The sequence below is a fragment of the Vigna angularis genome, chromosome 1 (genome assembly GCF_016808095.1).
Source record: "Vigna angularis cultivar LongXiaoDou No.4 chromosome 1, ASM1680809v1, whole genome shotgun sequence".
Lineage (NCBI taxonomy): Eukaryota > Viridiplantae > Streptophyta > Magnoliopsida > Fabales > Fabaceae > Vigna > Vigna angularis.
The window spans coordinates 39,753,676-39,772,034 of NC_068970.1; the positions used below are offsets into that span (position 1 = coordinate 39,753,676).

Genomic DNA, 18,359 nt, shown 5'->3' on the forward strand with positions numbered 1-18,359 from the left:
TCAGCATAGATTTAATGGTTCTGACAAATATAAAGACTAAATATTATATATTATTTAATTGAAGAACGAAATATAATATTTAAAACGAAAAATATATTTAGTAAGGATTTAATTTTGCGGGAAACAACCAAAATTGTGTGGATAAAAGAACATTAAATGAATTTAAAATTGGCACTTGTTATAAATTTAAAATGCAAAATTCTAATAACAATCATTTAGAAGAACATTAAAAATCATAATATTTTTTAAAAATCATAATATTTTTTAAAAATCTTAAATTTAAAATATTTTTATTTTGAATATTGAATTTTTTTGTTAGATGAGATATAGGAAGCTGGGCAGTGTTGTATCGTTAGCATTCATTTTGTTGAACCCGAGAAAGAAAGCAGAGAGTCATAGTAAGTGCTTATTGGTCAAAGTATAAATGGTTTTGTTTTGTTGATAATTGTTCTTGCATTGCTTTGTATCAATGGCCGGGGTTTCTCTCAAGTGCGGTGACTGCGGTGCTCTGTTGAGGACGGTAGAAGAAGCCCAAGAACACGCCGAATTCACTTCCCATTCCAACTTCTCCGAATCCACAGAAGCTGTTCTCAACCTCGTTTGCACCACTTGCTCCAAACCCTGCAGATCCAAAACTGTTAGTCCCATCCACAATTATCGATTCCCTTTTTAGGGTTCAACGATTTTTTCTTTCTTTTATATTATTAACTGAATCTTGTACGGTTACTGTTTCTGTTGTTTGGATCACGTACGCAGGAGAGTGATCTGCACACTAAAAGAACGGGTCACACTGAGTTTGTTGACAGGACTTCCGATACCGTGAAACCGATTAGTTTGGAGGTACCGAAGGTGGATACGTTGGAAAACCCTTCCAGCACCGCATCAACTGATCAAAATGAAGGTACCTTTTAATTTAAACCAAGTTAAATAATATGGGATATTCCTAATCTAAAATTGTAGAGTTATGAAGTAAAGGTATAATTACCTGTAACAATTTTTTTATCCCTTTAAGTCCCTACAATTTATATTAGGGATAGGGATATGAAGAGGAATTAAATGTAAACAATATTTCACCATTATTCTTTTAGTTAATGAATGATGGAATCCGATATTTTAGTTAATGAATGATTGTGAAGGTGGTGTATGGGGATGTGGACATTTAGTTAAAGAATGATTGTGAAGGTGGTGTATGGGGATGTGGTTTTAGATTGTATTTTTGGTTGATTGTGATGTATGTTGGGAAATGCAGAAATGGTTGTTCCTGAAGTGGACAAAAAACTGCTTGAAGAACTCGAATCAATGGGTTTTTCAACGGCACGGGCTACGCGCGCGCTTCATTACTCTGGTGAACTTACTTGCAGTCTTGTTATATTGATATTGAGCATAGTTGTGTAGAGTCCAACTTGTTTCACTTTGCTGTCTCATGTGAGAAGACCAATAAAGGCTTGTGTAGTTTAAGTGGATGAAATGGGGATCATCGGAGTAAAAGAAATAGAGGAGGACCAATTATGTTTACCTTGTATGGGACTGTTTTTATTGCAAATGTGATTTGCAATAGAGCCTATCAACATTGATTGATCCTGAAGCTAACCTTACCTAGTGTGATGCAACTTGATTGCTATTGTAAATTTTTAATTTTCTGCCTGCCTTGATAATTATTTTATTTTGATGGGATAGTTTGTGAATATTATTGCATCATCGCACATTTCTGGAGTATGTTAACTGTTTATGTATCTTTAAGTGAGTACCATTGATTATAATAGTGCTTTATGTCATAGGACATTCTTTGACTTTTGGGAAATGTTTTAGTCATATTTTCAAAAGTTTTTGCAATACATTGTTAATATGTATATGTATCTAAACATTGATACTTGTCAACATCTAGATATTATTAAACTTGGTTTCTCCCTTTGACAGGTAATGCTGGCCTTGAGGCGGCTGTAAACTGGATAGTAGAGCATGAGAATGATCATGACATAGATCAGATGCCCTTGGTACACTATTATATTATTGATATCTGTCTGTCACTGTGTGCTTAACAGTTGATTTCTGCATAAGTAGCAAATTTATGTTGCAAACTTAAACAAAAATAAGTCTACTCCAAGTAATGAATAAGTGCCAAATTTTATTTAGTGTGATTAAGTTGCATATCTAGTTTGTAACCTGCTGACGAATGATTATCTCAGGTACCTGCCAACACCAAAATTGAAGCTTCTAAACCTTCTCTTACCCCAGAAGAACTGAAGGCCAAACAACAGGAACTAAGGTATAAAACAAAATTCCGATAACATTCATACTAAAGGGTGTAGTTATGAAGCTATTTTAGAGTTTTAATATTGTTATGGATAAAGGACTAGAGAATAACTTGTCAACCACCTTTTTGTCACCGAAACAACTACTCGGCTTCTCCATAAGGCTCACTAGCATCCTTGTATTTGTTTTGACTCTTGTTTCTCCGATTTTAGCTTTGGTTAAGAGGCTCCTCTCTCCTCTCTTTCTCATACTCTTCCTCCACCATTTGTTTATTGTCTTTTATACTTGGCATTGGTTATGGAGTATAGATTGTTGCTCTAATTTTTATTGTTAGTGAATTCTTCCTTCAATTTGTCTTCCTTTTCTCAAAGTGGATACAAACAACTTTAATGTTCCTTTAGTAAGAGAATTGGCAACACTTAAAGTTAGTGCTTTTCCTTACATGGTTTTCCTAGTACGACACAAAACATGTTCCAATCTAAGAAGGTTGAACCACATTTTTCTAACAAAGAATATCAAGAATATCTTAGTTTTGAAGTTTAGTAGCCATTGTAGTTCCATACTATGTTGCTTGATAATGAAGATTCTAGTTGGCCTATTGCCATTTGAAAAAGTACCCGCTCTACACATGCAATTCTCATCCTATTTACAATGTTCTAAGCTATCATTGTTTTCTTCTCCTCTTATTATTCGAAAAATTATTCGAAAAAGTACTCTGTACACACAATTCTCATCCCATTCACAATTTTCTAAGCCATAATCGTTTTCTTGCCTTCTTAATCCTTTATCTCCTTTGTATCTTTCATCACAACTCTTAAAGATGTGAAAGAGGGATTTGATCATACTTGAGATCTAAAAGAGGAGAAAATATTTCTCAAATGACTTATTTCATTTCCACTCTTCATCTTACATTTATAGAACTAGAGAGAGTGCTTTCTAGTTGTAATACATTTAACACAACTCACACACCACTCATACACACTCACACACAGCTCATACACACTCACACACAGCTCATACACACTCACCCATAAACCAATAATTCTAACACTCCCCCTCAAGCTGGAGCATACAAATTGTATGTGCCAAGCTTGGAACAAATAAACTCAATCCGAGGTCCCCTTAATGACTTAGTCAACATATCTGCAAGTTGGTCATTTGATCCAACAAACTCAGTACATATTTCTTTTGACAATAACTTTTCCCGAACAAAATGACAATCAATTTCTATATGTTTGGTTCTCTCGTGAAACACTGGATTTGATGCAATGTGAAGAGCAGCTTGGTTATCACAATACATCTTCATACCCTGGATGTCACAGAAGTTAAGTTCTTGAAGGAACTGCTTCACCCATATAAGTTCACATGTTAATGAAGCCATTGCCCTATATTCAGCTTCAGCTGTTGATCGAGCCACTACATTTTGTTTCTTACTTTTCCATGAGATAATGTTTCCTCCAAGGAAAACACAATATCCCGTAGTAGATCGTCTATCAATAGGAGAACCTGCCCAATCAGCATCACAATATCCTGATACTTGAAGGCTTCCTTTTTCTTCATATAACAGCCCTTGCCCAGGAGCCTTTTTTACATACCTTAGAATGCGAATGATAGCATTCCAATGGTCAACACATGGAGCTTGCATGAACTGACTAACCACTCCAACTGCAAAAGATAGATCCGGCCTTGTAATAGTAAGATAGATTAGTTTTCCAACTAGCCTCCTATATCTCTCTGGGTCGGAGAATAACTCACCTTTTTCTGTTGTTAATTTTTGATTTGGATCCATAGGGCTATCAACCGGTCTACAATCAATCATGCCTGTTTCTTGCAAAATATCCAGAGCATACTTCCTTTGGGAGATTACAACTCCATCTTTTGACTGAGCTACTTCAATGCCTAGGAAGTATTTAAGGCTCCCAAGATCCTTGGTTTGGAAATGTCTACACAAATACTCCTTCAATTGAGATATTCCAGTAGTATCATTTCCTGTAATAACTATATCATCAACATATACTATCAAGTAAACACATTTTCCTGGAGACGAATGATAATAAAAGACTGAATGATCTGCTTCACTGCGTTTTAGCCCAAATTTTTGAACAATGGAGCTAAACTTTCCAAACCAAGCACGTGGTGATTGCTTGAGCCCATATAGAGATCGGTTCAATTTACAAACCATACCAGACTCCCCCTGAGCAACAAACCCAGGAGGTTGCTCCATATAAACTTCTTCCTCAAGATCACCATGGAGAAAGGCATTTTTGATATCCAGTTGATGAAGTGGCCAATGACGAATGGCTGCCATTGCAAAGAACAATCGAATGGTAGTCATTTTTGCCATGGGAGAGAAGGTATCACAATAATCAAGACCATAAACCTGAGTGTACCCTTTTGCAACCAGTCGAGCTTTGAGTCTATCAATGTCACCATTAGGACCGACTTTAATTGCATATACCCATCGACAACCAACAGCCTTTTTGCCTGAGGGAAGTGGCACAAGCTCCCAAGTTTGACTGTGGTCAAGAGCCTGCATTTCTTCAATCATGGCTTGTCGCCATCCAGGATGATCAAGTGCTTCTTTCACAGTTTTAGGAATAACCACAGCAGATACTGAGGATAAAAGTGAATAAAAGGAGGGAGATACTCTGTGATAACTAAGAAAATTATAAATGGGATGAGGGTTTCGAGTGGAACGATTACCTTTTCTGAGAGCAATGGGCCAACCAGAATCATCTTCATCAGGAGACGTGACAGGAGATGGTGACGGAGAAGAATCTGAAGAAGAAGATCCACCATTTTCTGGAAGAGGAGTATCCATCGGGGTACTGTGTCGAAGGATATCAGTATGTGGAGAGGAAGGTTCGGGAGGACCTTGGGTATGACTTGGATTGACTGAGGTATTTGAGATATTAGACTCAACCACTGGAAGAGGAAGTACCTGTTGGAGGATATGAACATCTTGAACAGATGGAGAGAAGAAAGGTGTCTGTTCAAAGAATGTAACATTAGCAGACATGTAGTATTTTTTGGTTTCAGGAGAGTAACATCGATACCCTTTTTGAAGGCGAGAGTAGCCCAAAAATACACATTTGATTGCACGAGCAGAGAGTTTGTCGAGCCCCGGAGACATGTCGTGAACAAAACAAACACAACCAAAGACTCGAGGAGAGGTGTGAAAGAGAGGGTTATTGGGAAAGAGAATGGAGAAAGGAACTTTATTATTGAGAGAGGAGGAGGGCATTCTATTAATAAGAAAACATGCAATTAAGATGGCATCCCCCCAGTGATGAACAGGAATATGAGCACCAAGCAAAAGGGTACGAGCCGTTTCAACCAAGTGTCTATTTTTTCTTTCTGCTATACCATTTTGCTGGGGTGTATGAGGACAAGTGGACTGATGCAAAATACCATGGGAGCTAAGAAGTGAAGAAAAAGTTGATGAGAAATACTCTTTAGCATTATCACTTCTTAAGACTTTAATAACTTGGCCAAATTGGTTTTTGATTTCATTCAAAAAGGATGTGAAAATGGGTAACAATTCAGAGCGATCTTTCATCAGATAAACCCAAGTACATCTAGAATACTCATCAATAAAGGTAACAAAATACCGAAAACCAAAAGAAGAGACGCGACTAGGTCCCCAAACATCAGAATGAATAATAGAAAAACTAGAAGTACACATTGATTGAGATCTTTTAGGGAAGACAGATCTAACATGTTTTCCTAGTTGACAAGACTCACATTCTAAAGTCTGAAGACCACTAAGTTCAGGACACATCTTTTTTAATTTTGACAAGTTAGGATGGCCAAACCGATCATGTAACACTTTAGGAGGAAGAGCGGCAACACAAGATACCCGTGGACGAAATCCAAAATGGTATAAACCTCCAGCTTCATATCCTTCTCCAATCTGTCTCCCCGAGCCACGCTCCTGTATAACAAAAGATTTTGAATCAAACGTTATTGAACAATTTAATATTTTGGTTAACTGACTTAGGGAAATTAAATTGAATGGACAGCTAGGAACAAAAAGAACGGATTTCAGAGTTAGAGAGGGAGACAGGGAAACTTGACCGACTCCCTTTGAACAAATTTTAGAGCCATTTGCAAGGGTAATGAAATGGGGTTTTTCTTGGAGGGAAAGATTTGAAAACAATGAGGTATTACCAGAAATGTGATCAGAAGCACCCGAATCAATTACCCATGAATTTGGACCTGCCATGGATTGAGAAATGCAAGCTGTGGACGTACTTGAGGACTGAGATGATTGTGCCAAGCTGTTAGACTTTAAGCGTAGATACTCTTGATACTCTTCCTCGGTAAACTTGGAGTTGGAAGTGGAAGTTTCAACCTGAGAGATATTAGCGCTTTTTGAAGGAAAACCATGCAAGGAGTAGCAGTTTTCTCGGGTGTGACCCATCCTGTTACAGTAAGAGCATTGACGTCCTCGACCTCCACGTCCTCCACGACCTCCTCCTCTAGTTCCACGTCCTCCTCTTCCTCGCGTGGCAACCATGACAGATGGTTCTATTGTTTCATGAGCTTCCTGAGACTGAGACACAGGAACACGAAGAAGACGTGTGGTCAAAGCTTCCAAGGAAGGGACTTCATGACTTGTCAGAAGTTGATCTCTGATGTGATTCAAATCTGGATGCAAAGTACGGAGGATCATCACCATATAATACTGGTCAAGTTTCTTTTTGATATCTTCTGAAGATTCCAAGAACATTCTCAATTCTTCCACAGCTGCTTGGGCTTCAGTCATGAAGGAGACCATATCATGATCTATCATTTTGAGACAGGCGAGCTTGTTTGCGGTATCATAGAGACGTTGAATATCATTAGCATAAATGCTTTGAGCTTTCTTCCAAAAGGTGTGACATGTCTTGAAGGCTCTAAGAGATATCAAAAGTCGGGGTTCCACAGATTGCCACAATAGGGCACATAATTGAAAATCAGCTTGTTTCCATTGTTCAGCCATGTCAGATGGTACTTGACTCCCATCTTGCTCAAGGTGGTCATAACGTCCTTGACCAAGGAACCACATTTCTACAGCAGCAGACCAAGACATATAATTCTTTCCATTTAGCTTTTCGGAAGTGATTGAGGGACTTCCAGAGAAAGAAAGAGCACTTCCAGATGCCATTCTTCGATAAAAACAGGAGAGGGAATCAGAAAAACCATGAAGGACCAGAAAACCCTATAGGGTTTCTTAAGGTTTTCTTAAAGGGAAGCTTCTGGACCCACCAAAGTAAGATTTTGAGGGTCAGAACGGACAGAGGAGATGAGGGCGACAGCTATGGAGGTGGCGCGGAGACTTTCCGGTGAGCAGAGGGCGGCGCGTGGGCAGCACACGCCTGTTCGCAGCGCGCAAAGAGGCGGCGCGTGACGGCGCGTGACGGAGAATCAGGCGAACCCACCGGTGGGGTTGGCTGTCGCGTGAAGAGGCGAACCAGATCTAGTGGTCGTCGGACGGAGCGGTGACGGCGGACGGCGGCGGACGGCGGCGGACGGCGGCGGACAGCGGCGGACGGCGGACGGAGGTGGATGACGGCAGACGGTAGTTGACAAATACCAGGATGGCTGACAACCAAGTTGAAGAACTTGAAACTGCAGTTGACAGCTGCAGATAGTGGCGGGACAGCCACAGACAACTACGAACGGCACCGGACAGGTGCGACCAGCAGTGACAGTGCTGGTGGACAACACACAGAAACCAGAGCAGGATGAACCCGCTCTGATACCAACTTGAGATCTAAAAGAGGAGAAAATATTTCTCAAATGACTTATTTCATTTCCACTCTTCATCTTACATTTATAGAACTAGAGAGAGTGCTTTCTAGTTGTAATACATTTAACACAACTCACACACCACTCATACACACTCACACACAGCTCATACACACTCACACACAGCTCATACACACTCACCCATAAACCAATAATTCTAACAATCATCTTGGATGGCAACAAGCCATGATTGATAAAATTCGGACTCCTGAATGTAATGGTACATGGGACTTAGTTCCTCTTCCACCTAGACAAAAGGTTTGTTTGTTGTCCTTGGGTTTAAGCCATTAAAGTTGGGCCAAATGGTGAAGTTGAGTGCCTAAAAGCTAGATTGGTGGCCAAAGGATATATTCAGATATATGGGCTTGATTATGGTAATACATTTTCTTTTGTAGCCAAAATGACTACTATGCGTCTCTTCTTTGCCATGTGAGTTATACGTCATTGGCATCTTCATCAATTAGATATAAAAAAATGCTTTCCTTCGTGGAGGTCTAAACGAGGAGATTTATATTACTCAAACTTTTGTAATGAAATTCAGTGAGGCAAATAATTTAGTTTTTTATTGTCATACCTTGCTTGGAGAACGTGTTTACTTTATTGTGTATGTTGATGACATAGCTATTAAAGGAAATGATGCTACTAGAGTATTGCAATTGAAACATATTAATGATGAGGAACACTTTGTTGTGCTATTCTAATAATACTTTACTTGCTCCACTATTCCAAAGAAGAAGCGTATAAAAAGATGTGGCATGGTAAATTGATTTAATAAAACATAAAACAGTATGGCCACTTATGTAGTCACTTTCAAAGCATAGATCTTGGAAGTTTCAAATACTTTCTAGGCATTGAAATGATTTAAAGGAAGACATTTTAGTTTCTCAAAGGAAATATTGTTTAGATATCTTGGAAGAAACAAACATGTCCTAGTGGATCCAATAGATAGCCTAGTGGATCCAAATAAAAAATTAATGGAAGATCAAGGTGAACCTCACACAGATATAGAGAGATATAAAAGACTTGAGGGAAACTTATTGATCTCACTATTACTAGACATGACCTATCTTTTGTTGTGGGTGTTAGTTTATGCAATATTCTTGTATTGATCATTAGAATGTTATCGTCCACATCCTAAGATACCTCAAAAGGGCTCCAAGGCAAGGTCTTATGTATGAAGATAAATGTAATATGCAAATTTTTGGGTATTGTGATGCTCGTTGGGCATGATCTTTTGTGGGTACATGCTTCACTTCAGAGTATTGTGTTCTGATTTGAGGAAACATTATTTCTTGGAAAATCAAGAAACAAAATGTGATTGCCCGATTTAGTACCTAGGAGAGATGTTAGCGCTGATTACCTAGATATTCCTTATGTAATTTTCCTCTATAAAGAACAAAGATCAACTCAGAGATGATCAGTCTCTTAAGTTCTTTTTCTCACTTTCAGTCTTAAGTAATACTAAAGGGTGAACTTATGAAGCTATTTTAGAGTTTTAATATTTTTATGGAGAAAGGACTTGAGAATTTTAGAAATGTATTGATTCACTTGTTGAAAGAAATATTTGATGATGAACCAAGGTAATCCCTAATTTCATTTCACTTGATCTGTAAATGACACAGTTGATGAATTTTGAATTTGCTAAGTGGTGTAGGATGATCAAGTGAACACCTAATGCGAATGTGTACTGGACCCTGAGTCCCTGATTTAAAATTTTAGGTAGTCCTGAAGTTGTTAATTATTAAAAGTTAGAAATGTGTCTGCTTTTGTGTCCTCTATCATTTCGTGTTAGTTGTATACAATGCCATTAATACACAACAATATTAATGTTATTGAAATTTGTGTCGATGTATTGAGTTTTGGCCTTTTGTTCAGTTGATAATGTCATGACATAATGGTCTTTTGTTCTGGCCATTAATACACCAACATATAGATATTTGATATTATGGGGTTTAGCTCATGCTCACATGTGTCCAGAGCTAGTGTAGATGGAGTTAACTTTTTAAGCCTATTTATTATTGCTTATATATCTTTAGATTGTGTAATTCATTTATTTCAAAACTATAATCTCAAGGGAGAGAGCTCGCAAGAAGAAAGAAGAGGAAGAGAAGAGAACAGAGAGAGAAAAAGAAAAGGTATTTTGTGGATTCATCCATCTGCTTCTCAGTTATTTCTTTTGACTTTCTTTACTGAAATACACTTGTTTGAAATTTTTAAATCATGGAAAATATGTGGATGTGCTTGTATTTAGACTTTGTTAGAGATGTAAAACCAACCATGGTTCTCCATGTAATATTTTTGGGTTTTTTCTATAAAACTCATGTTAATTTTTTGGCTTTTGGTATTGGGAAAGATGGTCTTTTTGACATGGTGTATTACTCTATGACCCATTGGTTATGGAAGGGTTGAATTTTAGAACAAGATAGAGTGAGCTAGTCAGTGACATTGCAATTCCAAATGATTGTAAGGTGCATTTTGAGCTTCCACTTTTTTTTTTCTTTGATTACTGATTTAATTATATTGAAGAGAATACAGTAAATGGACTGTTGTTGTCTCCATGTCAATAAAGTAGGTTGATTAAAAGTAAGGATGAACTATATAGTATAATCTAGGATTTGAGGTTCACATTATTAAGTGTAAAAAAAGTTATTTCTATGCTGTTTAATAGTTTTTTGGGGATTTTTTTTCTTACTTTGCATCCAAGGTGGTTTGTGGGTTTTCCTAGTAGTTTTATGACCCCTCTATTTTTGATTTTGGGAAAGATAAAAATGTGTTCATGCTCAGAACATGAGATACTTTTGGATGTTGCCCAATTTTAGCACATTATTCCTGTATTGTTTAATAACTAATTTTCTTTTTATCTTGTTGTGTTACCCATTGGTGTGTCCTTGAAGGTATGATGAATACATTGGTTTTGGCACCCAGGTTATGTAGTCAAAGACAAATGGTTTAGAGTTGTATTCTTAGAAGGTTGGCGAAGTATTTGATTAATTTGATCTGATCGGAGTCTTTAGGTATATTCATAGGTTATTGTGAAATTTAACTAATGGAATCAATTCAAGTCAAAGACAAGAAATAGAAGAGACAAACTTGAAGCCAGTCAAGGTTCCATAAAAATGTGCTAAAAGAAGCTTCACATAGGCTTAAATGGCTATGTCAAAATTCTATGTTTGAAGTTAGAGTTACTCTATCAATGGCTTAGAATTTTTTTGGGCACCTTTTCTACCAATTTTTCTGCTGTATATTTGTCTAGTTATTCCCATGGATGCTTATGTTGGACCAGGTTATAATATAGTAATATAGTATTTTAAATACGTTTGTCCATATTTGTTAATTACTTTGGATTGTCATTTTCTTTATTTTTATGAAGGAGAGAATTCGCATTGGCAAGGAGTTGCTGGAAGCAAAGAGGATTGAGGAAGAAAATGAGAGGAAACGGTCTGGCTTAGCTAATAAATTGACTGTTGCACATCTTGTGTTTTGTTTTGAGTGCAGTTGGCTACAAGAAAATTTTGTTCCTCTTGCAGGTTGTTGGCCTTGAGAAAAGCAGAGAAAGAGGAAGAGAAAAGGGCTAGGGAGAAAATCAAGCAAAAGTTGGAAGAAGACAAGGTTTCAACATTTGCTAACCATTTTGTTCACTCTCTTGTTCTCTTATTGAGAAAGCTCTTATCTGCCTTTAATTAGAATATGCAAGAGAAATATGAGTCCAAACTCAGTCCTAAATCTTTGTTGCTTACATCCATTTGATTTTGTTTTACCTTATGCATTAATCCTGATCGTTTGTCATGTGGCTGTTGTTGAATACTGATAATACATTTTGGGATTTGGATTTATTTTCCCTCAAGATATTTTCCTTTCAAGACATGATTACTTAACTTTTTGTCTCAGTCTCTGTTAAAAAGATCACAAAAACATAGAAGTCTAGATATCTAAGATGAATCACCTTTGTCCATAAAAGTTGTAGTTTAGGGATAAAAAGTTTGGATCTGATAGATTTATATTCTTTGAATTATGCAATATTGTTTACATTCTGGAGTTGCTTTGGCATTTAGGTTATTCAAATTATAGGTTAGATAAAAATGGTTGAGTTATGCTCCAACTCTCAAATCAAGTGTTCTGCAATATGCATATTATGGAATTCTATTTCAGAAAAGTTTGGTGAAAAATCTAATTTCTGTTTTGCCAGTTTTATTGTTTTAATGAAAGAATTGAATGATTTGAGCTATTGTTGGACTTCTTAAATCAAGTCAAGAAAGCAAATAAATCACACCAACGGAATTTGAGCTATTGTTGGACTTCTTAAATCAAGAAGTCAAGAAAGCAAATAAATCACACCAACAGAACGCACTTATCTGAATATACTTCTCTTATTCAATGAACAAGAATACAATTGTATAGTAATCACACCCCAAGGAAGCCCGATCTCCCTCCACTGGACTAATGTTCGAGTTAACAACAAAATATTCATTTCATAATCCCCGCCCTTTACCACTAATTCTTATTTATACTCCCCTTTTCCTCTAACTAACTTCTAACAGAAACTCCCTCCTAATTTCTAATAGACATTCTCTCCTTCCCGCCTTTATTTCTCCTCACGTATACTTTTATCCCCCTATCAATACCCCCCTCCATCTCAGCAACCTTGTCCTCAAGGTTGAAATTCGGAAATTGCTACTTGATGTACATCTCTTCTTCCCAAGTTGCTCCTTCTACGCCACCTTCTTGCCATTGGATCAGAATTTGAGATACCTCCTCTCCTTGTTGATTTCTGTCTCTCCTCTGTAATACCTTTAAAGGTCTATATAATGGACCTTCCACGTGTAATTCCATTGGCAATTCCCCTTCAACCTTATTCTCCCCCGTAGCTTTCTTCAATTGTGACACGTGAAAAACCTGGTGTATTCTGGCAGTCACTGGCAGCTGCAATTTAAAAGCCACTGGACCTACTTGTTTTTCAACCAAGAAGGGTCCTTAGTATCGAGCAGAGAGCTTGGGATGCAGCCTAGTTGGCATCGACACCTTCCTATGGGGTCTTATCTTAAGAAAGACCCAATCCTCTTCTTTTATACTGGACTCCTTCCTTTTTCTATTCGCATATTGCACCATCCGCTCTTATGCTCTAGTCAGGTGATGTTGCAGCTGCTTGATAGCTTCATCCCGCGTCTGCAAGTCCTGTGCCACCGCTTCTACCAATGTCTCTCCTGGAATAAATCTGGTTAATGTTGGCAGGGGTCTGCCATAAACCGTTTCAAAAGGAGTGCATTTCGCCGCCCCCTGATAACTGGTATTATACCAGTATTCAGCCCATGGTAACACAGTGCTCCAAGCCTTAGGTTGTTCTGAACAGAAACACCGTAAACAGGTTTCCAGTATCCTATTCAGTACCTCAGTCTGACCTAGAGCTGTCAAAACGGGTAACCTGACCCGACCCACCACGGGTTGGCCACTTAATGAGCCAACCCAACCCGGCTCATTTATTAGCGAGTTGAAAAAATTCGAACCACGGGTTGGTGGGTTAAACGGGTTGGCTCATTGGCTCACTTAATTAACTTTTTTTCACCCTCTTGTCAGATTCTTATAATATGTTACTTTGATCGATCAAATTGAAACAATAATAATTGGACCAATTGATATAAAAGAAAATAAAACAAAAGAAATATATTGTTATATATATTCTAAGCTATCAAGCATAAAATTTTGTTAATTTAGTTTAATGAGACATACATAACCGTTTGACCAAGAAACTACATATAGCCGTTAACAAAAATATATAGCACAAGATAAAACTGTCATGCTTGTAGATAGGTCTAAAAACAAGATAAAACAAGTGATATATTCTTGAATTATCCAATGTATAATATTATCCATCTATTAAATTGGAGTCCTGAATGAATAAATCCACAGTATTATGCTCTCTTGAAACATCTTCTTCTTTATCTCCATCTATAATATTATCCAATCTATAATCTTAGGGTTTTATTTGCAGAGGAGAACTTTTGGAAAGACTGCAGCGCGAAAGGCTCTATTGCTAAGTAAAGGTTGTGCATTTTGAATAATTAATTTAATTAATTTGATTTCAATAAAAAAAAATAGGATTTGAATAATTAATTTAATTTAATTAAGAAAAAATAGGTGGGTTGGTGAGCCAACCCGATCCATCACGGGTTCAATCCGTGTGCCTGGGCAAGTCTTCTATACGTTCTATATACCCCCCGCATGACCCCCTAGAGTAGAATCATGGAATTCTGCTAAAATCTTTGGTATCCATTCAGACTTTGCTGAAAGCACGAGCCTTCCCTTAAAATGTAACCTCTCGTTCTCCATGGTGTAAGAAGGATGTGAATCGGGATCATTCTTTATCTCTTCCATTATCTTTTTCAGCCCTTCATCCTTCTCTACTTCCTCTATTATCTCTTGAAAATCAGGCCAATATGGCCTGGTTATCATTCGTAATGTCTTATCCCCGTCTCCCCCTTCTTCTCCTTTCCTAGACAATCCGTTAGCCACCCTGTTTGAAGCGCTCGTCCTATAATATATATCAAACTCATCCCATGAGTTTTGCTAACCAGTTTTGCTGGTTTTGAGTTGTTATGCGCTGCTCCAACAAATACTTCAAGCTTTTCTGGTCTGTAAAAACACTGAAACGCTTCCCCAGTAGATACGGACGACAGTGTTGAATGGCCAACACTAGGGCCATCAACTCCTTCTCGCCTCTTGAGATATTCTGGATATGGTAGAGTTCGCACTCCGCGACTCGGCCCGCCTCCGCCTGCATTGCTTTCTACTTTTGAACCGGTGGTTCTGGTCGTCACTTTTTTCTTTAGACCGAGACCTCCGTCGCTACTTCCATGCCCCTCCGATGACTCGCGATAGGTATCCGTTCTTGCTACCGTGCCCGCGCTGGCTGCATATTTCCCCTACATCGATCCTCCTTTCATTGTCCCGCCACCACCAGACACCTTCGCCACTAATCCCGATTGCTCCACGTCCCGTGTCCTTTCCATCGCAGTTAACAGATCGCGCGAATCGTAAGGTCTAACGAGATTCCTCAGTCCTTCTTGTAATCCAACGAAGAAATACCCAAGAAGTTGTTCCTCCATCACGCCCGCTGCCTGAGTCACCAAGACTTCGAATTCCTGTACATATTCTTCTACCGCTCTTCTCTGTCGCACTGCCGCCAATTTTTCGAAGATTGTTCCCTGATGTCTACCTCTAAACCTCCTGACTATCGCCTCCGTCAATGTCGCCCAGGTAGGATTCTTCACCTTCTTCCACCAAAAGCGGAACCAATAATTTGCTCCCCCTTCCATATAGATGTACACCATCTTCATCTTCTCCCTTTCTGTCACATTTTGTAATTCGAAGAATTTCTCCGTCCTAGCGATCCATCCCATCGGATCGACCCCTTCGAAAGTGGGTAATTCCACTCTCTTCATCCAACTCTTTTGAACGTCACGTTCTTCCTCCGATTCATCCTTTGACTCATCCTCCACCGTACCCCGTGCTCCATTAATTGAACGATTGCCTTCAGAACTCCCCCCTGGTTCCCTCTTCTCCCACGGTCGCGATTAACGTTTCGAGCCATTCCCCTCATCTCCGCTCGAATTTCCTCCAACGTCGCTTCCATGGAATCAAATCTTCCCTCCAATGCACTCACCTTGTTCTCCATCTCGTCTCTCCTTCGATTTGGATCCGGTAGGTCAGACCAATATTGTTGGACTTCGTAAATCAAGAAGTCAAGAAAGCAAATAAATCACACCAACGGAATGCACTTATCTGAATATACTTCTCTTATTCAATGAACTAGAATACAATTGTATAGTAACCAACTCCCAAGGAAGCCCGATCTCCCTCCACTGGACTAATGTTCGAGTTAACAACAAAATATTCATTTCATAATCCCCGCCCTTTACCACTAATTCTTATTTATACTCCCCTTTTCCTCTAACTAACTTCTAACAAAAACTCTCTCCTAATTTCTAACAGACATTCTCTCCTTCCTGCCTTTATTTCTCCTCACGTATACTTTTATTCCCCTATTAGCTATGCACATAAATAGGAGCATTAGGTGCAGAGTTGTTTGAGGGTTAATTTGAAGATATAGTGACTATTTGTGTTCAATGGAGGTTTATGGAATGCCCATTTCCATATAAGCTATACCAGAAGCATCCATTCAGAAAATGACAGTCTACTTTTTGTTATTGCTGATCAAACTAATAAGGTGGGAGGGAGCTTATGCATTTTGAACAAAACTGTTGGTAACGAAAAACTTGGAGTTCGCTACTGCTGCATTTATGGCTGCAGGAGCTTTAATGGACTAATGTCCAAGACTTTTAGAAAAACCTGAGGAGTACGACAAGCCTTTTTCTTCCAAAAGATAGCACAGGAAGTCAAATATCTTTTATCGGGGGATTTAAATCAAGTGACCTTGTTTATATATAATGACAGGCAGAAAGAAGGCGGAGGCTTGGATTGCCGCCAGAGGAACCTTCAGCAGCCAAATCTTCAGCTGCACCTGTTGTGGAGGAGAAAAAGGTACGAGCTTGGCCAAAAACAATTATGGGAAATTTTTTTCTGTTAGTCTATTTGAAATTTGTGCATGCAGAGTTTTGTGCCTGTTAGGCCTGCCACAAAAGCTGAGCAAATGAGAGAGTGCCTCCGTTCTCTCAAGCAGAACCACAAGGTACATTTCTGGGAACACCTCTGTAGATGACAGTATTAATAACTGTTTGATAGTTGATGAACTGATGCCAATCTAACGGTGAATAGCATTAGAAATAGCATAGAAATACGTATTTTAGTGCAACCTGTGCATATAACTTTACATCCTAAAATACTTTGCCTCCTGAATCTTCCTATTTAGGTTCTTACTGCAATAGCCTGACCATTGTGTGTTCATGAAGGATAATTGTTTCTTAGGACATGCCCTTTTGGTTCTAATAAATTTAATAATTTTTCATGGCAAAAGGCAAAAGTGATAAAATTGTGTTTTCCAGAATAAAGATGTACTGCCACTTAAAATCGAGAGTAGAACATTCATTTTGGTCTTTGAAAGTACAGAAAGATATATCTAGTTGATCCTGCAATGTGGAAAAACGGGGCCTTTTTAGTACGCATTAGTGATAATGTCAGCCGTATTTTACGTTATGCTAAAGGAGTTTGATTACGTACATCACAGCATTACTACTCAAATATTTTTTGTTAAAAAGTGTCTTCTGCTTAAACATTGTTAGATTTTTATCCTTTTTACATGTTAACTTATTTTTGGAGCAGGAGAATGAGGCCAGAGTAAAGAAAGCATTCCAAACTCTTCTAACTTATGTAGGGAATGTTGCCAGAAATCCCGATGAGGAAAAATTCAGAAAGATACGTCTTAGTAACCAATCTTTTCAGGTATCAAACTCTGTTAGATATTTCCCCATTTTCTGAATTTTTTTCAATATCTACTTTCCACTAGATATTTTTACGGTAAGGTTGTGTTGATGTTGGGTGTGTTTTACAGGACAGAGTTGGTTCCTTGAAAGGGGGCATTGAATTTCTAGAAATTTGCGGGTTTGAGAAGATGGATGGTGGCGAGTTCTTGTTTTTGCCTAGGGACAAAGTTGAGATGGCGATCCTGAACACAGCCGGATCTGAACTAGACTCTGCAATTAAGAATCCCTTTTTTGGAGTTCTTTAGATAAGATGGTGCAAGTGTTATAATCATATACTTGACTTGATATTAGTTTCATATTTCCAAGTCCACTGTTACCGATGGTTCATTAAACAGACTGTTATTTCTTTATCTGAAGTTTGAGGTTTATAAATATCTACATAGTGATATATATTTGGCCTTCATGTTTATAAGGTTTATACAGATTTGTTCGATGACTTGATATCTAATGTGATGCACGCCATCATCGGCTACCGTATCCCACGTAGGATTTCTTAAGTACTTTATGCAAGACTCAGAATGTAAAACTGAAATAAAATTCCACAGTTTCTTTTATAAGGGTATTTCATAATTTTCAGGGAATTTATATATATTAAATTTATATATTTTATTTTATATGCTTTATAATTTTTTTAATAAAATAATTCACATGAATTGAATTTTAAATTTATTTCCTACAAAAATAATTCAATTATTCCTAAGTACGATAATATTCCAATATTAAATAATATTAATAATTAATTGTTAAATTATTTTAATATTGAATGTTTTTTTACTTACGGATGTTTTTGGTTGTATTTACTCATGATAAGGGTCTTTATTGATTAACAAATATTTAGTTAATATTGATCAAATTTAATTTTTTTTTTGTAACGTTTAG

At 37.8% G+C, this 18,359-nt stretch overlaps 1 protein-coding gene across 1 annotated transcript; it reads left to right on the forward strand.

Moving 5' to 3' along the window:
- The first annotated feature begins 346 nt into the window (after positions 1–346).
- On the forward strand, positions 347–17,898 carry LOC108344509 (uncharacterized). Its single transcript, XM_017582942.2, has 12 exons — positions 347–637; positions 757–901; positions 1,250–1,345; positions 1,918–1,994; positions 2,187–2,266; positions 10,121–10,181; positions 11,417–11,484; positions 11,574–11,655; positions 16,495–16,581; positions 16,652–16,729; positions 17,320–17,439; positions 17,549–17,898. Exons 1-12 carry the CDS (start codon positions 470–472, stop codon positions 17,723–17,725), a joined length of 1,239 nt encoding a protein of 412 aa, XP_017438431.1. The 5' UTR covers positions 347–469; the 3' UTR covers positions 17,726–17,898.
- Positions 17,899–18,359: the final 461 nt, after the last annotated feature.